Raw genomic sequence first — 26372 nt, forward strand, 5'->3', positions numbered from 1 at the left:
ACACACCATTTATCTAGAGACTTTTCTTAACATATTAGTATTGATTTAACAGGGTTCCTCTTTGTATTTTTTTTACTATTTGGGTGCCCAAATAAGTGCACAATCAGTGTTTATGTTTCTCTTATAAATGCTTAAATAGCAAAACTGTTTGATTTTAGTCCGTTTTGTAAAAGTTTTGTCTTGTAACTTAACTTAGGCTGACAGAAATATTTCTAGGCAGCGGTAACAAAGATGAATTGGAAAGTGATGCTCATATTTCAAGTTATAAAACAAATAAAGGCTAAAAAACGTTAAATTTAATGAATAAATGTGATAAATAATAATTATAATAGCAGTGTTATAAACAGAGATCCATTCAAACAAGCAGAGTGTCTCTTAGCTCGACCACAGATGACTCATGTTCGTTGTTCTGGTGTTGAACCGTGAATGAAGAGACTCTGAGAAGGTGAACATTGAATTCCCTTTAATGAAAGGCCTTCATAAACATCTATGTTATAAAATATAAACAAGAGTCACATGAAATGTTAACAGAAACGCTACAGGAACGTTATAAAAAGCAAAAAGTAAAAACCACGTGAACGACATGAACACTTCGGCCCAACGCCGGCTCCACACCGCCTCACACACCGACCAAAAATAGAGACATCTTTACTCTTTCAACATTTGGGATCGTCAGTCGAGCTTCGCTCAGGCTTCAAAGAAATTGCATAGTTTCCTCCCGATTATTGCTCATTGATTATTGATTATTTAAAATGACAATATGGATAACAAAGAGACATTCAGAGAGCGTCTCCTGCAGAACGAAGCGCTACAAAGAAGGTTACATCATCAGCGTGACGTCATCGTGATGTCATGGTTTTCCCTGGAGGAGTGATGGAGTCTGATGAAGACAGGAAGAAGAAGAAGACGCAGTATGAAGTAATAGACGTACACTGATCTGTTCGTCTCTCCGCCTCCATCAGCCCTCAGTCCTTCATCCTCCTCCTCCTCAGGAGTCGTGGAAGATGGCGTTCAGCTGGGCGTTCATCAGCCGCTCGTGGTGAGAGTGTCCGTCAAAGCCCATCAGCCCGTCCACCTGCAGTTCAGAGCACCGCGGGTTGGACCCCCCTCCTCCTCCGTAGATGGCCGGGTGTCCTCCTGCTCCTCCTCCTCCGTAGTGAACGCTGAAGGAGAAACTCTTGTCGTACTCGGGGGCGGAGACGGTGTCGTGCTTATAGGACGTGAAGTTCCCGTTGATGCTGAGTGGAGGGCTGAGGGGTGGGTCAAACGCGGGGCCGTCCGACACCAGGACGCCATCGAAGAAGGGCTCCAGCGGGCCGTAGGGCTGACCTTTGACCTGGTGGAAGATGTGGGAGGGGTCCATGGTGCCGTATGGCGGGCTGGGCAGGCCGGCCGTCAGCCCAGGGCTCTGGTAGGAGAAGTGTCCGGGATAGGTGACGGTGCCAGCCGGGGGGAGGTGGGCCGGCATGTCGGGCGTCTGCTCGGGCAGGAAGGTCCGAGGGTTGAGCTGCAGGCAGCCCGCCACCAGGTTGGTGGTCGGCTGGGACAGACCTGAGGACGAAGACAAGGTGTCAGTTAAGATCAGCGATTCCTGATTCCTGTCAACGACTAACTCCAGATATTAATGATTCTGCTCGTTAAAAAATGTAATGTTCCTGTCACAGATATTCATGCATTAGCATTAGCATATTAGCATCTCTGTCTTGTTGTTGTCGCTGTTTGGTGATGCTAACCTTTGCAGAGCGCCTGGACGAAGCTCATGAGGTCCGGTGCCTTCCCAGAGCGCAGGATCTCACTCAGGGCCCAGATGTAGTTCTTGGCGAGGCGGAGCGTCTCGATCTTGGAGAGTTTCTGGGTTTTGGAGTAACAAGGGACGACTTTCCGTAGACTCTCCAGAGCATCGTTCAGACCGTGCATACGGTTCCTCTCCCTGGCGTTAGCTTTCATCCGACGCACTTTAAACCTGCAAAAGAATATATAGAGATCTATCAAACATTTCTTTCTTTCTTTTCTAAATCAGTGTCATAAATGTTGTGTTATTCCTGATTTATCATCTGATTTTTCTGCCGTAGTTATTTTGATTTCATTCAGACTTCCCAAAGCCTAACTCAAGAGCTAACCATGGAGACCTTTGAGGCTCTGGTACCTGCTCTGTTGAAGCTCTTAACCTTAATCCTGACTCTTTAAATAGACAGACTCCTCCAACCAGACGGGTCAAGGCCTACTTTAGCTTCTTCTGTAGCTGTTTTGCCCATTCAACATTTTTTTAAGAGGATATATCCTAAAACGAGCAGGAAAGATTACTTTCCTACACACTTTCCCAGATGAAAAAGTCAATCTTCACCTCTGCATCCGAGCTTTCGTCATCTTCTTCTTCTTCGGCCCTCGTCTCTTGGGCTTGTTCTCTCCGTCTTCTTCATCATCATCCTCCTCCTCCTCCTCTTCGTCCTCCAGGCCGTGGAGGTGGTCGTCGTCCTCCTCCTCCATTACTCCGCCCTCTCTTTCTGTCTCTTCTCCCGTCGGGCTGTGAAGCTCCTGCTGCTCCTCTGACTCCACCGACGCCTGCTCGTCCCGCACTGACCTGGTCATGATGCTGATTCTCTGCAGGAAGAAGAAGAAGAAGAAACGTGTTTGTTAGGAAACGATGGAGGTGAAGTTTTTCTTCACATTTATTCCACGAGTTAACACAGACTAGAAGATTTATTGAAGACATCTGTTCATAAAAAGAATTTTATTTATATTTGCACACTGTGGAAAGAAAAAGATGTTTGAATTCACTGATTTTTAAATAATAGAACAATACATTTTTGCACAATTTCAAACAAAACAACAAAAAATCTTCATCAATTTTGTCTTTGATCCTTTCTTGTGTTTTAAGATTAACGTTTTTGTTGTCAGAGGAAGCAGAGCAGGGACCTTTTACCTGTAGCTGCAGAGACGGCAGTAGCTCTATGAGCACCTTAAACGACACGACCTTTACAGACATTTAGGTCGCTTATCTGGGTCAGCTTTATTATAAGGTATTTCCTTTTTTTTCATGTGTCAATTTGAGATGAATCATGTGTATTCATTTAAAAACATGAGCTCAAAAAGTATTTTGTTTCTTCTTCTTCTTTCTTGTTTACAAGATTCAAGCTCCACCAACTGATAAGACATCGTACAGGGTTTTTCCTCACAATTCAGACGTGTTAAAAATGTTTAAATATAAATATTAACAAAAAATCATTCTCAAGCATTTTAGTTCAGATTTATATTTGGAAAAAATGAAAAAAAAGATTAGTTTTTTTATTTATGTATTTTAGAATCTTATTTTTTTTAACATCTTAGATAATTTTATCCAGCTCTTGCTTTAAAGAAGATTTATAATCTTTTTGTGTTTATTCCCTTTAGATTAAGCTCAGAGGCAGGTAACAGCTACAGACAGATGAATGATTAGGTTGATGTATTTTCTTTGTCTTGGAATTAAAAAGGGAGAAAAACTACAAAACGTACTTAAGAGAAGCTGAGATATTTTTCTTTTTAGAAGAAATAGAAAAAGAGGATTTTTAAACCAAAATTTGAGAATAAAAAAGTAATTGAAAACAAATGTCAATCTGAGAAGCGACATTAAATGAGTTGAGGCTGTTGAATAAGTGAAATAAGGCTGCTCCAATCTGTTGCGTGAGGACACACTCATTGAAAATCATTCAAATTCAAAGCTTTATTTAAATTTTGGAGGCAAAAAATTGAACATTTTGAGCTCTCAGATTGTCCGCAGAGAAATTAGGTCCCTGAAATTAGGCCAAATGTTTTTGTTTTCTGATTTAATTTTCTCAACAGTTTCCGGAAGAATTATAAAGTTACTTTGACAAATAATTGAGCAAAAAAAGAAAAGAAAGGAGATTTACGCAGCAGAGGAAACCTATGGATGAGATTTAATCCTCGTAACATAACGAATAATTCATCCTCTGTTAAAAGGAGCAGGTTGGAGTTAGAAACACTGTAATAAAGCTCAGTTAAAGTACAATAATAGACTACTAAAAATAAGTATTATTATTATTATTATAAAGGTGAAATTATAAAGAGTGATTGTCCTGTTAAATGATAGACAGACAGGTGGTGGTGAGACAGGTGGAGGCGCGCAGAACAGAGAGGAGCGAATAAACAAAATTAAACAAAACAAAAACACAAATAAAAAACGGAAAATTTAGGTGTTTGGATACAAAAAGGAAACGAAATAAATTATAAACGTTTTGTTTAGAGAAAAACTGAAGCTATAAAAATAAATTTATCGTTTTTTGGTCCCTGGATCTTAAAAACAGGCTCATCCCGAGTCTGTTTCCAAGCTTTGGTTTTTGAGTGATTATCCTTTAAATTATCAGAAAACATGTTTTCATCATTTATCCATAAATTCCTACCTGTTGTGTGACGCTGCTGTCCTCAGATCGCACACATCCCCGCGCGCTCTCTGTGCGTGTTCGTGCGTGGCTGTGCGGGATCCACTCTCAGACTTCTGAGGTGTGTGTGTAGGATGCTGCTGGTTTTATACTCAGTATCACTCACACACACACACACACACACACACACACACACTCATCACACTCACACACGGGCTGAGGGGTAATTAGCATATCCAGGCCCCACCCTCCCGCCGGCACGCGCCATACGGTGCGTACGTCATTAAAACGGCCCCGGGGATCACGTGACAAATCTTCCATTTGTATCAGCGAGGCTCTCTCTCTCTCTCTCTCTCTCTCTCTCTCTCTCTCTCTCTCTATCTCTCTCTATCTCTCTCTATCTCTCTCGCTGTCTTTGTGAGGAAAGTTAACCATCTGTCACCTCGGACATGCGCGAGAGCGTTCACGTGAATTCATCACATCATAACTATGAGGACGATGATGATGATGAAGATGAGGATTACTGTAGTAAAAAAATGAGAATTTAAATCAAATCAAACTAAATTAAGACACTTTGACCATTTCAGATAAGAGACTTGTGAGGTCACTTCCTGATGAGGTCTGGCTCATCACAGGTGGAGGAAACCTGACGCAGTGACCTCTGGGTCAAGTTGTAGTGGAGAAAATTTACCTCTCAGTGGAGAAAATTAAATGAGCTGGACTGAACTGTCCCCTGCCAGTAGAGAAAATATGATAAAGCAACTGAAAGGCATCTTTCTAGTGGAGAAAATTGAATGCACGACCCACACAGGAATCTGCTTAATGAGGAAAATAATAATTTAATAATCATTATGATTTACCTGGGGTGGAGAAAGTGTGGTATAGTGTCACATTAAGGGCCAACTCGGTGCAGAAAAGAAACTGAGCTTTGCTCTAGTGGAGAAAACATCAGTAAAAATATCCCAGGGTTCCTTTTAAATGTAAAAAGAGTGCTGCATAGATCCATAATGGTTTCTTTTGCAACAAAAAATCTAAAAATCTCGAGGCTGAAGGAGATGAAATGTTCCCCTGAAGTGCCTTTCCTGTCTTGAAAACAGAATAAAACTTCCCTAAAGATCCCCTCATAGTGGATAAAACATGACACAGTGTCATATTAGCAGCCCTGCTAATAGAGAAAATGGAGAAAACAGCGTAAAGTGACCCTGCTGGATCCTCTCAAAGGGGGAAAAAGTGATGCTAAGGCCTGTACATATCCATTTATGTTTGCTATCAACTTCACCTGCGCCCAACTTATTCTTTCTGATCATGTTGGTCTCATTTTTAAGGATTGTGTGTTCCCCTTTGTTTGACAGACTGATAAAGAGATCTGAAATTTGGAAACAGAGTTGAAAAGACACTGAGACTGAGCCTAGGTCTGAGTTTTATTTTTGTATCTCTGAATGAAATTAAAACTGCTTCTGGTGATGAAATCTTCAGTTTACAAAGATAGGTATTTTCAGCAGAGCCCTGGTTTTGTTGAACATTCACCATGTTGCTGTGCGCTTTAAAAAGTCAACAGAGGACACACTCTCTGCATCAGCTCCAGCCAACAGGAAAGAGGAGTGGACTTTAGACCAGGCTGCTCTGCAGCGAGGAGGTTGCTATGAGGAGGATAAACCAGTTGTTAGGAAGTGTCCGGGCAACTCTGGAGGATGTGTGTATCCATCCATCAGTGTGTTTCCTCTGACAGCTAATGTTTAACTCAGAATCAATCCCTCTGTCTCTGCTGGTCACATCAGGGTTCAGGAACATAAAACTGAAGGGTTTAAGTGCATTAGAAAATGACATGATGCACTTTTTACACAGTAAAAAACTTTTACGAACAACAGAGCACAGATACTAAAATAACCTGACACATGATTCATTTTGTAGTAGTAGAAGATTTATTTATGTGCAGAAAATCACCCGGTTTGAAACTTTCATCACTCTTTTTTTAGACTGAGCAGCTGGAGAGAGGAAACATGGGAAGTAGAGAGAAGAGGAAAGGGTCCAGGTCAGGAATCAAACCAGCCACCGCTGTCTGTTCAGAGAGGGTTGTGGCCTCTCTGCACAGAGTGTGAGCTTTAACTGCTCAGCTGTTTCTGTAAACAGAGTGAGCCTCTTTCAGGTACGTTAGTTTGATGGTGTGTGGTTTCCATCTCTTGGTAAACAGTGGGTACTGCAGGTGAAAACACTGACTTCATCCCAAATTCTTAAGTAATAATAATAATAATAATAATAATAATAATAATAATAATAATAATAATAATAATAATAATAATATTATTATTATTTATTTAAATTATATTAAATTTATATTTTATAATTTTGTTTCCAAAATAAAGTTTTCTGCCTGAACTGCTTTGAGAATTTTTATTATGCCTTTTTTAAGTATTGCACCAAACATTACTATAAAAAAAGCACAAAATCTGTTTAAAAATGGTTTAAAAAAATATTATTATGAAACTATTTTACACTGCTATAAATGTTCTTGCATTCAAATATGAAGTACTAATGTTTATGTTTCATTGCACCAATAAAATGTAGCCAATATTATTTTATTTTAATGATATATGACTTTTAGTAGGCAGTCTATTGATGCATTTAACCTCTGTTATGCTATGTTATATATATATATATATATATATATATATATATATATATATATATATATATATATATATATATATATATATATATATATATATATATATAAATTTTTTGTGATTAATTTGTTTTCAATATTTTTTCAAGTAACATATTATAATATCTTTATGTTATACTATTTTAATATTTTCTTTGTTTGCATTTCGACGAATTAACGGATTATCTTATGTTATAGTATTAAATACCTTGACTTTTTATATTTTAGTATGACAGTTATAGTTTATTTTATGTTTTTATTTTTAAGTACTATGTTGTACTATTAAATACCTTGAGTTTCTATATTTTAGTATGACAAGTTTTTTTTTAATATTATTTTTATTTTTTAAAATACTATGTTAAACTATTAGATACCTTTACTTTTTATATTTTAGCATGCTAACAGTTTTTTTTTATTTTCATTTTTTAAATACTATGTTATACTGTTAAATACCTTTACTTTTTATATTTTAGTTTGACAGTTATTTATTTATTTATTTTTTTAAATACTATGTTATACTATTAGATACCTTGACTTTGTATATTTAGTATGATGACGTTTTTTATTTTTATTATTTTAAAAAAAAAAAAAAAAAAAAACATTTTATATAGTTTTATTTCTTGACTTCTTTTAACAGAAACAACTCTTGGTGCTGCGTCCGCCTCTCCCCGGCTGTATTTACTGACTCACACCAGCAGGCGTCACTGTTTCCCCGTTGCAGCCTGAGCAGGACACGCCCCCTCCTTGCTGCAGCCCCCTCGAGGCCACGCCCCCTCCGCTCCCTCCATGCTGCTGCAGGTTTCAGGAAGCGGAAGCAGGAATGTTGGAGTGTGTTCAGAAAAGTTTGGAGAAGTTTGACAGTTTGTGAGCGGAGACACGAACTGAGCAGAAACATGACGGTGAGTAACTTCAGAGTTTGTCCGCTGCTGATCGTGTTTCTAACGCTGCTGCTGACCGTCTCTCTGCTGCTGTTTGTGTCTGAGCTGTGGACAGTTTGTTCTGCTGTCTGTCTCTCTCCGTCTTTCTGTGTCAAACAGCAGGAACTGGATAAACAAGTTAGACTAATCCATTTACAGAAAAGGAAAGTTTCTGACGCAGGAGGTGTTGAAGAGTTTTCTGTAATCTGACAAAAATTGTGTGATGTGAGTCTAATTCGCTTTTTGTGTTTGAAACTTCTGCTGCCACTGTCACAACTCTCCAAGTCTTTTCTTTAACTCTTAAACTGAACTACAGTTTGAAGATCTTTGCGTTTTTACCTTCATTCTCTGCTTTTTATTGCAATTGACAGCATTAACATTGAGTATCTGACATGTGGGGAGTTAAATACATCTTTAACACTGGACACAGGAATTCATAAAGCACTTTATATTTGTTGAATGTTTCTGAATGACTTGATTAGGCAACACTGTCTCATAAAATGTCACGTCATTGACACTTTTCTCTAAGTATTTGCTGAACAAGAGCTTTAACTTTTATTTTCTTGGTTAAAAACTTCTTATGTTCCCATATTTTGGAGTGTTTCTGCCTCTAAAGGCTCTGGAAAACACCTGCCTTCTCCATCTCGTGCCACTTTGCACTTTGTCCTGAATAACCCAGAGGTTATTAAATCACACCCCACCTCAATCAGGTGCAGCGTGAAGTGATGAGAACATTCATGCATTAAAAACAAACTCTGAAATGTGCAGGACGAGTTTTTCCGCCGTGTGATTTTGCTGTAAGCAGAGATCTGAGCCCCTATTTCACTTCTGGTTTGGTGGTTTTTTTGTTGACCGACGTCGTCGTTGTGTTTGTGATGAAACTCTGGGCTGCACGCGGGTGGAAAGTGACTCCACATGCCAGCTACTACTCCACTTCTGCAGCTTGGATTTCCTCTGCTCTACATTTCAGGGGAAAATTTTCAGCTTTACTCACTCATGATGGAGCTTTTAAAGATTTTTGCATGCAGCTGTCCAACATTTGAAGTGGTGTTTACATTTTAAAGCAGGAGACAGCTGCTTTTGTGCAGAAATCAACATTTCAAACAGTAAGAAGCTTGAATGAAGTAGTTTGGTTTGATTTAAATAACTGTTGTCGCTTGTGTTTGAGCTTTTAATGCTGTAAATTTCCTTTAAATAGAAAAGTTAACCTCCTGAAGTCGTGTTTTCAGACGCTGTGTTTAGTCTGTGAATTAACCGAACCGCCACATAAAACTCTGAAACAACACTCTGCTCTTAAATCCTGCGTTAGTATTTGCTCTTATTGTGACAAGGAAAAGCATCCCTTCATGTGGCACAATGGCTCACATTAGTGCGCTATTATTATGACAGATTGCACAACTAAAATATGAGCAGCAATAAATCTCTGCTTTATTGTTACAGCTGCTTGAGATGGAGCCAGCTCTAACTGCTGATGACGTGAAGCCTTTAAGAGCTTTATTTTAATGTTTTCAGCTGAATGCGGGGCTCACTGCGCTGCGTGCAAGAAAAACTTTGTCAAAGGGTTGGGTCAAGATTTTCTTTAAGTCGGTCTTAAAACAACACGGAGGAGCTCGGAGCATTAAACAGGTTTAACTCGTGATTATTCCCCTCGTCTGATTCATCCGGGGCTGAGTGCATCCTGCAGTTTGTGGATGTTGTCGTGTGTGTTTGTACATGTGTTTGTGTACGTGTGGGACATGTGTACAGTTTGTGTCACATAGTAAAAGAAAACCTGATTTCCTGAAGGCATGCATCATAGGAATGAGGTCAACGATGACACATTCATTCCTCAGATGCTGAACATTCATCGTGATAGATACACCTGAGATTTTATTTTCCTGTCATGAAGTAAAACTATTAAAAAATAATCATTATCATCTCATTTAGCTGTAAAAATCTGCTTTTTAGCTCTGTGTATTGTAACAAGAGAGCAGCATCCCCCTGATTTTCACAATAAGAGCATCTTTAATTAAACGTTTTGATGTCGCTGTTCCTAAAGAGTGGAGAAGTTTCCTCATTAGTTTTAATGAAATTCTTCCCTCTGCTTCTCCAAACATATTGCTAAATCACCCTCCCCAAACATTGATTTGGAAAGTGCTTTATAAATAGATTTATGATGGTGTAATCTGGTATTTGCTTGTGGTAATTAAGTGGAGTTTGTAATGGTGTCAATCAAATGAAGTGAAGACTGAGGGGCGCTGATACAGAAAGGTGAATCTCTGAAACCTCCTCTGACATTAGACGGTTGTTATGGTCACAGTTTATAATCCCTGGTCATAAATCTGGAGAGAAAGGATGATAATGATTAGAGACAGTCGTTAGTGAGCTCTGTTAGTAACACGAGCGTTCAAGCGTCGGCTCAGCTGGAGGTTTGCTGATCTCCGGTTTCAGAGAGGTGACCCTCTGAGTCTGGACTCTGTCAGAGCGAACAGGTTTCCTGAGCGACGTTCAGTTTATGAATGATTACATTACGATGATATAAAACAGAAATCGCTCTCTTTTCCGTGTATTTTATTCCAGGATTGCGTAACGTTGGTTTAAACTAACTTTGATTTGGTAAAATGTTCTGGATTTAGCTGTGAAAGACGAAACTGGAGAGGAAAGATGTGACTGTGGACGTTGAATAATCACCCACAGGATGTTCACTCAGGTAAGGGATCAGTCTTTAGTCCCAAATCCCTCTGCAGCTTTTTCCACCAGTCGTACATTTCTCCAATATTCAGTCTTTGTTGGCACCTGTATGGCTCATAATTCTTCCTTGCTTCAGCCTTTTTCTTGAAACTTTTTCGTTTTCTTCCCTTCCCTGTGGAGGGTAACAGTAACAGCTTCCTGGTTTCGGTCTTCTCTGGCGCCATGACGCTTCGGTAGCTGAGCAGCTAGCTGACGTGAGAGGGGTAGTGGGGAAGGAGGAGGTGGAACCATGGGCATGACGGTGCGAAGTGAGGGAGACAGGGGATTGGATGGACTAACGCACAAATCCAAAATGAGGGAAACGGCGGTTGCAGCTGCTGTACTGAATAATTTTATTTCGTTCTTTTTGTTTTTTATATTGTGTAGATCGGACCATCGGACTATAACGGCCTCAAAACGGTGTTAATGATAATTACCTAGCTTCAAATCATAGACCATAGCTTTAAGTTTTCTGTATCTGAATAAATTAAAGGTACGATCCGTTCGTGGACTAGTTTCGAGAAGCTAACGAGCACGAGATGATGAGCGGCTTTCTGAAATATCATCTACTTGTTGTTTTTGGGCTGTTTGACCACAAACGAAGAGAAACAGGAAATGTAAGGAGTGGATTTCACTGAATTTTCACTCCCAGCTTTCAACTCCTGTCTTGTTATCTGTCTTTTCCAGTTGGGTCTGTTTTTAGAGCTTATCTAAGCCGGTTAAAGATTATTTATAAAGAATGTGTCACCAGAAGCTTAAATTTCTCAATCTATATTTAGATTTTTAAACTCATCAGTCTACTTTCCTGCTGTATATTTTTCTTCTCTCATTAAGAAACTTTAATATTTTAATCATTGTGCTCCACAGATGAACTTTTCAGAACAAAGGACTCCAGACTGAGCCGCGTGTTAATGGAAATTTAATATTTTTAGTCCAGGTTACATAACTGTGAGGACTTTGAGACCCTTCAGCAAAACAAATATTGAGCTTTTTGCAGCGTTTGTTCTTAAGCAGCCGTTTCCTCTGATCTTAGAGTTTGAGATTTCAAGGAGTAAAGTGTTTTCATGAGAGGAAAGCGTAAATCAGAACAGATGATGAGAAGGGAGCAGCAGTGTCCAACAGGTGTCAAAGTGGATTTCTGTCTGGATTCAGCTGTTTTGAGTATTAATGATAAAATGCTGAGTAAAAAAAACGAAGTTTGGGGATTGCATCCAAACTTTTCTCCCTCAAACATCTGATCAGTCTCCAGAGAAGAGTGCTGATTCTCAGAGTTGGCCTCTGGACCGGGTCTTCAGGGTCTCCAGGGTCTTGAGGGTGACGAGCGCCTCCTCTGACAGCTGCGTTAGAGGAGGACTCGCTGCTCCCCGCACACTGTCCGGCTTTGTGTTGTTGTTTTCTGTCATTCCAGTTTGTTTTGCATTTACGAGAGGGATCTAAAAATAAATCCTTCCCTCCATCAGCTCGCCGTCTCCCTCAGACAGGAAGTTGTTCTTTTCTTATTCTAAACACTCGCTTCCTGTTTCACACGTTCTTCTTCTCTCTCCATCCTTCTCCGGTCAGCCTCTCCCCTCTCTGTTTCTCCATTCCTGCCTCGTTGACCTTCTTTTGTTGTCGCTGCCTTAAGTTTTATTTTAGCCTGCTCCTCCACCTTAGCTATTTTTAGCTCCATGTAACCAAATCACCTATAAATAGACTTCCATCAACAAACAGTTTGAGCTTGAAGGCGGCCGCTGGTTCGGCTGCATGTCAGACAGTGTTACGAAGTTTTGTGGGTTATGTCTGAAATTAATCCTCCGGCCAAGAAAGAGGAAAGATTTGTTCATTAAAGTGTTACAGCTGACATCTTTAAACCTCTAAAATCCTCAACTTTAATTGACAACATCAGTTGTTTACTGTAAATCTATGTTTTAAAAGGTGGTATTTGTGGATTTTAAAGAAGATAAATAAATTAAGACACTAGGAACTTTAAAAAAAGGAGTTTTAATTAAAGCTCCTGTGAGGACTTTTCGACTGGTTGCAAAACAGCTGAAACTAACAGTGAGACCTCCTCGTGGCCTCCAAAAGCAAACAAAACCATCAGAAAGAAATATTTTTTAATTTATGTGTTGAACATTTTGATCCCTGCAACCGCTGCAAGGGGGTAGGTGTCAGAGGAGGTTAAAACAAGCAAAGGAAACCCTTAACCATAGCAATAATTCATCAAGAGTGACTTTTTAAGACTTTTTAAGAGAGCTGGGATAAGAGGCGTCTCTTCATCCACAGGGGGCGCCAAAAACGACACTCACAGAGTGTTCGTCACAGGAGCTTTAATCGAGGTAAAACAAAAGGGTGTGATGTTTTTGAAGTGTTTAATGAAGATTACTTTTTAGCAAAACCAAAAATCACTGATATATTATGTATAAAATCAGCAGAGGGGTACTGGGTACAGGTTTGTCCACAGGAGGGCGCCAAAGTTGACACCAACCTAAAGTCCCTTACAGGAGCTTTAAGGGTTTGGGTTGAGCTGTCTAAATGGAGGGCATGTGAAAACCAGTTTACGTCGTTACACTTTGCCAGAGCCGCAGAATTTGTCAACTAGTCGCAGCTAGCTTAGCTTGGCAGTTAGCTAACAGTTTCCCAGGGAAAACTGTGATGCAAGATTTTCAGCTTCAAGTTTTTTTTCAAGTTATTTTTTGGGCTTTTCATGCTTTTAACAATAGAGGAGAGGACAGTGGATAGAGTAGGAAAGGCGGACAGAGTGGGGGGTTACCCAGGTTAGAGGGAAACCTCATGGGGCGCGATCTAAACCGCTAGGTCAGGGTCTGGCCAACCAGTCAGAGACCGAGAGCCACAAAAACTACCGTGGTACTACAGAGAGCCACATCAAAAATGCACTTCCTCTCACACATAAACGAAAAAGGACATAAGATGAAAATCAATACACTTCTAAATTTTGAAGTGACATTTATTGCGTTCGTAAACGTGTTAAATTTATACCTGGCACTGTGTCGAAGACAAATTTCTGTTTTTAGAGCAGAAAAGACAAAGTTCCATCCATCCATCTATTTGTCTAGATAGCTATGAGCATATGTGCAATGTAGAGAAAAGAAACTGAAACTTAAGTATCAGTCTCATCACCCAAGTATTGATCAATACTGATCCCAAAGTTGGCATCAGTATATCAATATTTTAGATTGATTGGCACACCGCTGCTCATAACAATATAATATATTTTTTTATGAATGGATCAAAGAGCCGCACACCGACAGGCAGAGAGCCACAGGTTGGCCACCCTGACGCTAGGCCGTCTGCGTTTTACTGAAGAACTGAGCTCACAAAGTAATGTACATTATTCTCTAACAGGAGATTCATATTCAATACATTCTGCATGATATAAATGTCCTTATTTACCAAAAACAATATCAACAAAACAGCGTTAGCTTGATGCTAACGTATATGGGAAATTGCATTGACATGCTAGCGGTTAGCATATATTGGTGTAACTTCGTTTTTACACTGGAATTTCAGCTTTCGTCACAGAAACACATCACAGTTACTCTTTGTAAACAATACTGAAAACTCCAAATGTCAAATACTAACAGGCAAAAAGAAAATATATATAGCTATATAATTTATTTATTTAAAAAAAAGACACGGAAAACCTTTAAAGAATCTGAACGATATATCAATAAAATCTTCTGAGAGTTTACGTCATCTGAGGAAAAATAATTCTGATTCACAAAATCAATCCTGACATCCAAATGCACTCCAAAAGACACAAGCTTTCTAAAAATGACCTTAAATTAAATTATGAAAGATTTAATGTCATATTTCATGACATCACTGACAGAACACTGATGTTATTTATGGCAATCCTGAATCAAAGCGACTAAATTTAGCTGACGATAACCACAAATTAAATTTAGATCAAAGACAATCATTAAGGAAGCGTCTCGTGTGTTTGTGTGTGTGTGTGTGTGTGTGTAATCTCAGTTGCTCTCAGTGTGGGTAACTCTGTAATAAATAATAAATAAACACTCCTCAAATTCTTATCCAACCAGAAAACATCTTCCCTCCTCCCTGACTCGCTGGTGAAGAATTTGTTTTGGAGAAACGTCTAATGAGCGGTCAGCTCTTCATCTGTCGCTTGAAAGCTTTCTTCTCTGACTCGTCTCAGTCCAGCTTCAGGAAATCATTTTAAAGTTTCTCTTCTCTCTGTTTCTGTCCAGGTGTGCGCCCGTCACTGATGCTCCTGTAGAGTCGTCAGTCTTCTCTGACTGACCCCGAACCGTTGCACAGACAGGCAGACATGGAGAGCGGGGCGCTGGGGGTGGAGCCCAGCTCTGCTGCAGGTGAGCCAGCATAAGAGTTTAAATGATGCAAAGAAAGGTTTGAAGATGCAGCTCCTGTCTCACTCTCACGCCGGCGTTCAGAGAGCACGGTCAGGTGACCTGGATGTGCAGGGCGGGGTCAGCGCATGTGATCACCCTGCTTAACTCACCTGTTGCAGTGTTTGTACTGAATCAGTTGTAGTTTCTGTCTCTGGGGTTGGATACTTGTCAGACCTGATTGATGACTTCACAGCCGTCAGCAGATTGTTTGCTTGATTGGTCCTCAGATCCCAGAGTGCAATCAGACTCCAAAGTAGCCTGTCTGCGGCGCCGCGCCTGGGCCCAGAGCAGAGACTCCGTGTGGCAGGAATCAGAACCAGAGACATGTGGCCCCCAGGAGCCCCAGCAGACCCAGCAGGAGGCACCGGCACAGGGACCCTCAGGTGAACCAGGTCAGACCAACCACAGCATATCGAGTGTTTTTAATCTGAGTGTTTACTATTGTTAGAGATTATCTCTACCTGAAACAAAAACAGCAGCGTGCTCGCGTTTGAGATGATTTTATGTTAGTATCTGAACCGTCAGCTACGTCCGCTGATAAGAAACAATAAATGCAGAGAAAAGAGGCCAGAGGTGTTTTTGTTTCTAAGGTAACTAAGCAACACTGTGTCCACTGCAGTGTGTTAAACAAACTGATCTTTAGGTTTATTTACCTTTAATCCAAACCTTAAGCTTCATGTTGATGTGCCCTGGATGTGCAGCTCCTTCAGCTTTCTGCTCTGGATTATCGAAGTGATGGTAAAATAATCTGCAGTGATGCTTTCTTTAGACATTAAGGCAGGAAAGGAGAGGAGTGCATGAGATGTGTTGGAGAGAGATCGTGTTTAATCTGCACTTTTGGCTGCAGCAGTGTTGGTGAAAGTAGTTTTATTAAAATAGGGCAAGAAAACAACATTTTTACTGGATGGGAAAAAGTCTGAAACTGAAACTCCATGATCTTAAACTATATTTAGTTTTCTAGTTATTGATATCGTTGTGAGTAGAGCCCGACTGATTAATCGGTCAGGTCGATTAATCGGTCAGGCTGATTAATCGGTCAGGTCGATTAATCGGTCAGGTCGATTAATCGGTCAGGTTGATTATGCCTGTCACAGATTAATCAACATCGGCCAAATTGTTGCCGATTATAAAAATTTTTGCTCCATGGAGATTCTGTTGCTCCTGCTCATGTGTGTTGGGCTGCACGCTGTCCAAGTGCCCGCCCCCCCCGTCCACCATTATCTAATGTAAGACTATATGAAGACATTTTAACATTGTGCTAGTTGCTCATTGTGTGTTTACATTTGTAACTTTTTTTATACTTACTGTTTTTAAAGCTGGACTTATTTATTTATTATTGTGTTTACAGCTTGTTCTTATTTATCATTAGTTAACACTACAGTTTTTATGTTGACAGTTTTATAATTAAAGTTTCTTTTATTAATTTAATAGTTCTGTCTCTGTCTTGAATTATATGGGTATTATAATGATTTGTGATTATATACAGTATATATCCTGTGTATATAAATGGAGTTATTAATATATATATCAGCTGATATATCAGATATCGGTCGATATTTTGGATATCAGCTTTTTTTTGCCCCTAGTATCGGTATCGGCATCAACCCCAAAAATCCCATATCGGTCGGGCTCTAGTTGTGAGAGCTTTGTTGATGTCAATAACTTTTGGATTCTGTGTTTTTTCTGTCAGTTTTATAAATATTTGACTCAGTCTGGACCAGAAAGATTAAATATTTTGTTTTTTTATTAGTTTACTCCACAATTGTTGGATAAAAAGCCGTAAAATGCTGTTGTGACAAGCTAGTTTGCATGCTAACAGTAAGCATGTATGCATTCTGCACAACTGCACAACTTCATGAGGTTTTTAGCATGCACAGAAAGCTCAAAGCGCAGGTGTTTTAGATGCATTTCTGCACAATTTGAACACACTCTTAAATTTTCTGCAGATTTTGCACCAAATCCACATGCATCGCTTTCTTTTCTTACTTCTCCACACCTTAAATGAAACCTCACGTTCACTTTTGGATGTTATTTACAACTTTTGATAATGATAAAACAAAAAGACAGAGGTGACAAAGTTGCTGCAGTGTGCAGGAACACTGTCAGCATGTGACGATGACGCTAATGTGACGCTTGTGGTCCGGACACGAGGTTAGTCTTGTTTAAACACGCGCGATCCTTATAAGCCGTGTTGGCTTTGTTCAACTGTAAACAGCTTCTTGGTACGTGCTGTTTGATAATGATTTTATTGTCTCAGTCGTTTATTAGAAGTGAAACATGACAAACATTTCATGGATTAAGCTCTTGAAATGTGAGGACGTGCTTCGCTGCAAACAGATGTTTTTATTAATTGTGATGAAATTAAAGATGAGGATTTCTGCTGGAACACTTTCATGACTAATCTGGAAATAAACACAATCTGGAGCGTAATGGCATCATGATACGGAGGAAGATAAAGTTCAGCTGAATGTGAGCTGTGTGGAAGTGCAGCGTGCAGACGTTATGACCATCATCAGCTGTAATGTTTGGAGTTATATCCTGCTCTAATGATTTTACTGCACGCTGTAATCACGCTTACATACGACATCTGCTGGTGTGTTGCTCTAACGTGTTCCTCTGCTTCCCCCCGTCAGGGCGAGTCTCCAACAACATAGCCAGCTGGCTGATTGAATGCAGGTACAGTATTGATTCTCCTCAAACTTCTCCTCAGACTTTAAGCGTGCATGATGAGACAAAGTGAGAAAATAGCGATGGACTTTTGGGAAATGATGAGCAGGAAAGCAGAGCAAACAAACGTAGGTTTCCTGAATCCTGACGGACGGGTTCAGGGACAGACGGGCTTAATTACTTATTGGTTTTCTGGAGGCGTTACGTTTGTGTGTTTGGGAGTTATCAGCTCCTGACGTAGAATCTGACACACAACCAACGCCCAGACAGAGAACACACACACACACACACACACACACATGGATTCAGAGGTGGGAGACCCACACCCAGAGATAGGGCACAGGGAGGTTTTAAAGTGAAGAGGGAAGAAAGAGCTGACAGAGAAAGAAAGAAAGAAAGACAGAAAAAAGAAAGGAGTGTAAACAGAGGAGGAGTTCCTCCTGCTGAGTCAACACTGTTATCACTCACACACACACTTATACACACACACCAAACTAGCTGCTCTCACTTACAGCCTCTGGCCTCTCTGAGACGTGTCCTCCGCGGCAGCCCGACCAGCAGCCGCGCCGAGCAGCCGCTGGCAGGGGTCTGAGGCCAACATGGCCGTCGTTAGGAAGGAGGAGGATTGGCAAACACTGCGGCTGCGCACTGTTGCACAATAATCCCTGTGTGTGTGTGCGAGTGAGTGTGTGTGTGTTTGTTTAAAATGGTGGCATGAAGTTTGTCCCATTGATAAGAGCTGCAGGTTGTGTAACAGCTCAGTGTTTGCAGCGTTCAGCTGCAGAGAGCACCTCAGACCGGCTGCCGGCCTCATCTGTCAGATAGTCAGCCCGGGACAACTGGTCTGGTTAGGGGGACGGCTCGGAAAGGTGCTAGAAACAGGACTTGGTCTGGGATAGTTGGTCAAGGCTGGTGTGGGAATTTTTCCTCTGGAGCTGGGTCAGAGTAGTCGGCCTGATGAGCTCTGTGTTTGGGTTTTTACATCAGCTGACGAGCAGCTAAAGTTGAGATAGTTGTCTTCTTTGCTAGTTTTCATGCTTTTTTTGCCTGTCGTAGAGTAAGTGCTGGAAAAGTTAGCCTGTCTCTGACTGGTTATCTTGCATGGCTCAGCCTTAGCATTATACAGCGTTAGCTTACCTGACCAGGTTACTCATGCAGGTTGCAGGTGAAGCAGCGTGTGCTACCCAGCCTTCCCTTGGCTAGTTAGCCTCAGTGACGCCATTATTCGTCTCATTGTTACTTTGCGTATGTTTGTTAGCCTGATAGCACTGTGACAGCTAGCATCTACCTCTGGTTAACTCTACCTTAACCCGACAGGAAGTTAGCCTGCTTGTCTTAGCTCCAACCGGACACATGCACGCAGCTAGCATAGCCTAGATTTCTGTTGCATAGCTAGCGCTGAAACAGTTAGCTTATTCCTAACAGGTACGTAGCTTGGATTGCTTAGCTTAAGCATTTGATGTTTTTTCAGCCTTTGTTTGGCATGCATTACCAGTGGAATAGTTAGCTAACCGAGCTTTTCTTGGAGAACAGTTGAAGCTTGGATGAAAACGATTTGTATATTTAGCAGTTAGCTAACTTTACTTAGCATGAACGTGGCGTGTGTTTAACGTTTGGATCGCGAATCTTTGTCTTTTCCCAGCCCTTTTAGCCGTGTAGGCAGTTAGCTATCACCACCAGACTGGAGAATTTCTGGTTTGTTTTGCAGTTAGCTTGTATGCTAATATCTCCTGACATCGCTAATTTAGCTTTTTCGTGTTTAAATTAATACTTTCTGGTACATGGTTGACGTAAGACGCTCCGTCTCTTCGTCTCTCCTCTAGGACTCCCCTCGGAGCCTCACTCGATGATCAGAGTGCTTCTCCCAGCAGAGGTAAGACTCACCTGTCCTCGTCACCTCCTCCGTTGTGGGGACTTTGGTTTATGACTGACTAAGTTAAAGCTGAGGCTTTAGGTTTAAAACTCTTCCGTTATATAACTGTGAACCTGTCGTTGAGTGGATTTCATAACTTTGCGTTGACTCTGAGTGTGTTTGTGTGTGTTTGCGTGTGGGAACAGGGGCACTGAGGAACGGCTGCAGCTTCGAAGATGACCTTTCACTGGGAGCTGAAGGTAAGTTCAGAGGAAAAAACTCACAATTCAGAAAAGATCCAAGGTTTCAGCTCTTTGTTTGTAGTTTCCTTCAATTATTCTACTTATCATGCTTCTAAAGAGGGCCACCAAAGAAACCTGTGACATTACCAGTCCAGCTCCAGACCTGTAGAAGAGTTTGGAAATTATTGGTCCTCTTGAAGCTTGTGATTATTTTAGCTTTAGTTGATGATTCAGCGTGTGTATATCTACTTCTTCAGTGGAGGTCTGGACTGGCTGTTAGAGAGAGACATGTTTCAAACCCAGGTCATGCAGATTACATTTAGAGCATTTAACGGACTTTAATGTGCATTATTTGATGTATGTGTATTTGCACCAGTTCATGTTGTACTTGGAGGGTCCCCAGTTCGGGGGCCTCCAGAAGTCCATAATGTGGTGTCTGCAGACTGAGACTTCCAGCAGACACTGAGGCGGTTTGCAGCTGAGTGAGAAAGTTGGACTGGGAGGCAGAACGTCTGAGTCTGAGGCTGTAAAACGGTGGATTTCTGTGTGTGTGGAGCGATTCTCAGGAAGTTTATCAGGATCTTGTTCCTGCGTGAGGTTAAATGGTGGTTTGGTGTAATATAGGCGTGCTGGACCCTTGTGGTGAAGAGGGAGTCTGAGGGCAAAGCTTTCTGTATCTTTACAAGCTTTAAGAATAAGGTCACAGATAAAAATGAGCTTCCTCTGAAGGGTGACTGAGCTCCGCCTTAGAGAGACGGCGAGGAGCTTTAACGTCCAGTGGGAGCTCGACGTAGAGATGCTGCTCCTCATAACGCTTTGTGTTAGAAGAAATACACAACACGGCGAGCTAATATTACCGAATCCAGGTCCAGAGTCAAACAAAAGCAGAAGAAGGTTTTCAGTTTTTTTTTTTTTTTTTTAAGTCTAACTTCTGATCAGCTGATTTTTTCCTCTTTTTTTTCTGCTTTGTTAAAAACTTAAAGTCAAAATATTTCTGATTTTACATCTAATTGGATTTAAAATGTTTCTGATTCTCAAAATTTGGAATAATAACTGTTTTTGTGATTGATTAGCATGTTAGCTTGAGCTGTTTCTGGTGCGTCCAGTTGGAAGGAGGCCTTGGGGTACCCCCCAGACCTTGTTGGAGTGGTTATAGATCCTGGGTACACCTCAGGAGCTGGAAAACAATACTGGACACATTCATTTTTACATTCATTTGGTGCAGAGCAGCCCCAAGCTGAAACATGACACCGAGCAGATGGAAGGCAATTTCAAAGAATTCTTTAGATTTAAATACAGGACATATATCTATCATTCAAGGCTTGTTAAAAGAAGTAAAGAGTGTAAAATTATTTGTTTTTTACAGAATTGAGCTAGAGCAAACGGATGATTTTCTGCAGATTTTCAAAGAGGACGTGTGAATATACCAGATGTTGATGGTAGTCTCACAAAAATCATCGTTGTTTCCCGCCTCTTTCGGAATGTTGCTGACGTCGCGTGTGATACATTCAGGTACCCTCGGAAATTTGAGAATCTGACGAGAACACCACTTTTTACAGCTTTTAATTAGGATTAACTGTTTGTGAATGTGAGTCATTTGAAAATAAGCGAGTTCCCGGTTTACTTGTTTAATTTCTTGTATTTAGACATTATTTTTCTTTTCTTTAAAGAAATTTGATAAGCTGATTGTTTCTAACTCTTCAAAAGCCCTTAAGGTGTCCCTTTTTGTCTTGTAACATATTAAAAATCAGACGCTTTTCTGGATTCATCAGGTGAATGTGGCTTATTTTAGATCTAATATGACAATTTTTACTAAAAATAAGACAAAATACTTGATTTGATGTCAGTTTTTAATGTGGACAGCTGCCCCTGTGACCTGATTTTGGATAAAAAGCTGAAAATAGATTAATTTATGTTTCTCCCCCTTTGTGTTTTTCTAAAAGTGTATGTTGAATATTTTCTTTTGTTGACGTGACGGACGGCTGATCCTAAAAAATTATATTTGTGATCAAATCTTCTCAACCTCAGACCTCTCAGCATCAACTCATTAGCAGCTATTCAATTTTAGCTTCACTCACACACACACACACACACTCACACACACACAGCATTCCCACATGTCAGTGCTCCTGCATAAAGCCATTACAGTCCATTGTGAACTAACACGTACACTCACTTCCTATCAAAGCAGTTACCGATGTTTTCATAGTGGATCAGAGGAATGATGAAAACACACACACACACACACACACTTGGAGGACATTCGGCGAGGCGTGAAGTGTGTTTCCACGCCTCTGTGACTGTTGACTTTTCCCTGGTGAAGAAACAGGACGGAGGAATGAACGTGGGGCGTTGTGTTGATTCTTACACGGCTGTGTTTGTGAGACACCTGTCCTCGATTCACACACGTGACCCGTCTGCAGGATTGTTGATGGAAGGAATCTTCAGACCAAGACGCTTTTTCCTCCTCCGTTGAATTCCTGATTTCAGAGACACTTTGAAGATCTTAAGTCTCTAAACCTGCATCCAGCTCCGGCAGGACTCCTCTTTCTGTGGATGCTCGTCAGAAAACTCTCAGATCTACAGTTTACATCTCAACGCCTCGACCTGCAGGCTCTGAATGTGCCGTAACAAAGAAACACTTTCTTAAAACGCCGGCACATTAGTTTCGTAAGCGCTGCTCGCTTGTTTTGGTGGATGGAAAGCAGCCGGTTGTTCTGAGAACAGACGCTCTGATAAGCAGGGTCTTTGATCACTTCGAGGAAAACTTGTTGCACAGGTTATTTAACAGCAGACATGTGGTTTCAGCTTCAGAATCAGTAAAAACCCAGTCTCTGATTTCTCAGGCCTGCATCCTGCTGTCGGCAACAAGTCGTCACGATTATGTGTCTTTAAGAAAATCATTCGGTAAATATGGAAATGCTTTGGCTGCTCAGTAAGTCGAGCAATCCAGCTGAAGTGATCCGATTCAATCCTGTGAAGCTTTATTTGTAGAAGACGTTTCATGCAAACAAGCACGCAGCTTAAAGTGCTTCACAACAAACGGACGACAGAAAAATATAGAAACAAAAAAGATGATTGATCAGTGAAACAACCAGAGCAGAGACAACACGAGGAGATTAAAAAGATCCAGAAATAAATATGAAATATTTTAAAAATGGAAATAAAGAAGAAGAAATACTTGTGTCTGTCTGAGAAAAAAAAATCTTGATGAAAGCTTGAAAAGAACTCGACGAGAACTCGACACAACTTGATGGGATTTTGACAAGAACTCAATGAAATCTTGACAGAAACTCAAGAGATCTTGACAAGATCTCAAGGAAATCTAGATAAGATCTTGACGAAAATCTTGACAAGAATGCGACGAGATCTTGACCAGAACTCAACGAGACAATAAGGAGATCTTGACGAGAACTGGACAAGAGCTTGACAAGAACTGGACAAGATCTGGAGGGAACTGGACGAGAACTCAACTTATTCTTGACGTGATCTTGACTAGAACTTGACGAGAACTTGACGAGAACTTGACAAGATCTGGAGGGATCTTGACATATCTTAACCAGAATGCAATGAGATCTAGACTAGAACTTGTCAAGAACTTGACAAGAGCTTGACGAGTTTTCAAGGTGATCTTGACGAGATCTTGACGAGAACTTGACAAGATCTTGACAAGATCTTGACGAGATCTTGATGAGATCTCGACAAGATCTTGCCAAGATCTCAACGTGATCTTGACGAGATCTTGAAGAGAACTTGACCAGATCTTGACGAGATCGCAACAAGATCTTGAAAAGAGTGCAACAAGACCATGACCAGAACTCAACGTGATCTTGACAAGAACTGAGTGAAATCTCGACAAGAACCTGACATGAACTGGACGAAATCTCGACAAGATCTGGACGAGAACTCAACGTGATCTTGACGAGAAGTTGGCAAGAACTTGACAAATTCTCAACGAGATCTTAACTAGAATGCGCCGAGATCTTGTCAAGATCTCAACATGAACTTGACAAGATCTTGACGAGATCTTTAGGTGATCTTGACAAGATCTTGATGAAAACCTGACGACATCTTGACAAGATCTCAACGAGAACTTAAGGAGAATGTGACTAGATCTTGATGAGAACTCAAAATGATCTTGAGGAGATTTTGACGAAAACTTGACAAGATCTTGACGAGATCAGGGCCTCAAACACCAAGGTCTGCCTAAAGCTCCACCCCCAACAGGCCTTCTAAAGGCTGGCCAATCAGAGGGAAGGGGCTTTGTGGAGTGGGGAGCCTTAAAGAGACAGCAGCTAAAACAAAATGTCTCACACAGAGGCTGAAGTAAGGGTTTCTAAACACCAGGGAGAGAAAAATTGTGATTTTTTTTTTTGCTTTTAACCATATTAAGATACTACAGGGGCACCAGAGGGTCAAATTAGGACTAAAAAAGCACAATACCCCCTCTTTAAGGATTCAAACTGACTTAAAGTTCATCCTTAATGTACAGAATCGTTTCCTTTTACTGTAATTTTCAAACACCGGCGTCTTCTCTCCTTCTGAATTTACTGAAGGGTAAAACTAAAAAAATCCTTTTAGTTAAATTAACTCTGTCTGCTCCCTGTGTCAGTCTAAATCCCCCTCCTGTGTCTGAGCAGTAACCATTGTTCTCCTGCTTTAAATGACATTTGTCAGCAGCCGCTCACGCCCCCTGCGGTGCAGACGACTTCACAGCCGTCATGTTTGAGCACATCCTAATGAGCTGTAATGATTTCAGACATTATGAGGCGAGGATCGCAGGGATTAAGGTGTTAACATGAGCTGAAAGGAAGTGAGTTAGTTAATGAAAGGACTCAGGGTGAAAGGAAAGGAAGTGAGGCTGTGAATGAGAGTCAGGAGGCTGCTGCTGCTGCTGCTCTCTGCGTCCTTTAATCCAGTTTTCCCTCAGAGGAGAAAACACTTCAGGGAAAGAAAGAAAGAGAAGAAGAAATTAGGCTGCAATGACAAGAGGGAAAGAGAGACAGACAGGGAGACAGTGGCAGGGCGACAGGTCCCGACAGGTTCTCTGAGCGCTGGAAAAGAAAACAGGAGTCACACCTGCAGCGTGTGATGACTGTCAGTCGTCTGACAGGCCCAGGGATGAGCTGCTCCTGATGAAGTGTCAGGAAACTCACGCCTCAACTTTCTGAAGCTTTGAGTCTTTCTACTCAGGGTTAACGTCTGAAAATGACCAAACTTTCCTCCAACGTTCAGCTCAACTAAACTTCATTTCTCTGTTTTCTCTGCAGCCAACCACCTTCAGTCCAGTAACAACAAAACTGAGTCCTGGTGAGTTCGCCTCCTTCCTCTTTAAACTGTCAATAAACTCAGCTCCAGACAAACGTTAACTCTGTCTCTCCTCTTTTCCTTCCCTCTCTGTGTGTGTTTTGGCGCTTCTGTTAATGTGCTTGTGTGTGTGTGCGCGCTTGTCCTTATATATGTGTGTATATGTGTGTGTTTGTGTATGTGTGTGTGTAGTTTTGGTCTTGTGGCAGATCAGAAGAGGAGTCAGTTTAAAGAAAGAGGAAGAAGTATGAACTCCACAGGCTCAGGGAAGAGCAGCACTGTGTCCAGGTCAGTTCACCTCCTCAGCGGAAGCTTCTGGAGGTTTCTCCAGAGGGCGGAGCCACAAAAAAACGACTATAACAACTTACAACCAGCTGAATTTCATGACCTGAGTGATCTGAAACTAACAGGAAGTATCACGAAAAATAAGGGATGCACAGATACGAAAACTTCGGCCAATACTGACATCCAATATTAATATTGCTGTCATGGCTGAGAACTGATATTTACTGATATCAACATTGTTAAAAAAAAAAAAACAATCTGAGAGGATGTGTCAAGGAAGTTCAGAGAGAAAGAGCGGCGAGATTGTGAGAAAAGACGACCATGGAGAGGATCAAAGGATGGAGCGCCCCTCAAAAAAAAAGTATGTTTGCAGATGCTTATATGTTACAAAGATGACCAACATCGGCCAAATATTGATCCCGATATATCGTGCATCCCTGCTAAAAATGGAAACAAAGCTAACACAGATGGTTTATAGGCGTGTGATGATACAGAGGAAACGAAAATAAGAAATAAATAAATATATTAAAAAAATTTGGAATTTCAGCAAAAGACTTGAATATCAAAACAATGCAAAACATATTTTAACCAGTCTTCATCTTATTAACATCACTTTAGTTTCACTTTCTGAGCTTGAATTACTAAAGTGTCAACACCACAAACAAAAAAGAAAATGGACGTCCGCTTACTCAGCTCGAAGTGAGGTCTCCATAAAAACTGCTCCCCCTGGTGGCTGGCTGCAGTATAGGTTTAAAATCACGGCTCCCCAGTCATTCCAGATGGGCTGTGGTCAAACTTTAAAAAATTAACACACCTCATAGAAATGTTTCTCACGTCTGATTGTTGTGGTGATTTGAAGATATCATTTGGCTGTCTTGTATCCAAGTCCTCTTTTTTCTGAAAAGTTTCGTTTCATTAGTTATAAGAGGTTAAAAATGAGGCTTTACGTAACGTTTGAGGATGATTGACAGCTGATGTTCTCGTG

At 40.8% G+C, this 26372-nt stretch overlaps 2 protein-coding genes across 5 annotated transcripts in view; one reads left to right on the plus strand and one right to left on the minus strand.

Moving 5' to 3' along the window:
- Positions 1-448: 448 nt before the first annotated feature.
- neurod1 (neuronal differentiation 1) lies at positions 449-4540 on the minus strand. The gene is made up of 4 exons (XM_074694144.1): positions 4398-4540; positions 2345-2601; positions 1734-1963; positions 449-1551 (listed from the first exon to the last, which is right to left on the minus strand). The coding sequence occupies exons 2-4, from the start codon at positions 2587-2589 to the stop codon at positions 989-991; spliced, it is 1038 nt and encodes a 345-aa protein (XP_074550245.1). The 5' UTR covers positions 2590-2601; positions 4398-4540; the 3' UTR covers positions 449-988.
- Positions 4541-7808: 3268 nt separating this feature from the next.
- itprid2 (ITPR interacting domain containing 2) overlaps positions 7809-26372 on the plus strand; it is a 38852-nt gene continuing 20288 nt past the window's right edge. For 2 of the 4 annotated variants that reach the window (XM_074694726.1, XM_074694728.1), the window contains exons 1-8: positions 7809-7937; positions 14873-14995; positions 15262-15426; positions 17668-17710; positions 19525-19574; positions 19760-19813; positions 25066-25105; positions 25295-25390. In XM_074694726.1, coding sequence (XP_074550827.1) covers positions 14953-14995; positions 15262-15426; positions 17668-17710; positions 19525-19574; positions 19760-19813; positions 25066-25105; positions 25295-25390 — 491 coding nt within the window. In that variant the 5' untranslated portion in view covers positions 7809-7937; positions 14873-14952. Of the gene's footprint in view, positions 7938-10593; positions 10645-14872; positions 14996-15261; positions 15427-17667; positions 17711-19524; positions 19575-19759; positions 19814-24719; positions 24938-25065; positions 25106-25294; positions 25391-26372 lie in introns of those variants that run through there. The other 2 variants (XM_074694727.1, XM_074694729.1) reach the window with 2 other exon arrangements.

This window comes from Halichoeres trimaculatus, unplaced genomic scaffold, assembly GCF_033239565.1.
Source record: "Halichoeres trimaculatus isolate MK-OKI-2021-1 unplaced genomic scaffold, fHalTri1.1 fHalTri1_scaffold_19, whole genome shotgun sequence".
Taxonomy (NCBI): Eukaryota; Metazoa; Chordata; class Actinopteri; order Labriformes; family Labridae; genus Halichoeres; species Halichoeres trimaculatus.

Coding starts and splice junctions, on each gene's coding strand:
- neurod1 (XM_074694144.1), bottom strand. CDS start 2,589: ATGACCAGGTCAGTGCGGGACGAGCAGGCGTCGGTGGAGTCAGAGGAG. Junction 1,964..2,344: donor ACGAAAGCTCGGATGCAGAG/GTGAAGATTGAC, acceptor ATTCTTTTGCAG/GTTTAAAGTGCGTCGGATGA. Junction 1,552..1,733: donor CGTCCAGGCGCTCTGCAAAG/GTTAGCATCACC, acceptor CTTCGTCCTCAG/GTCTGTCCCAGCCGACCACC.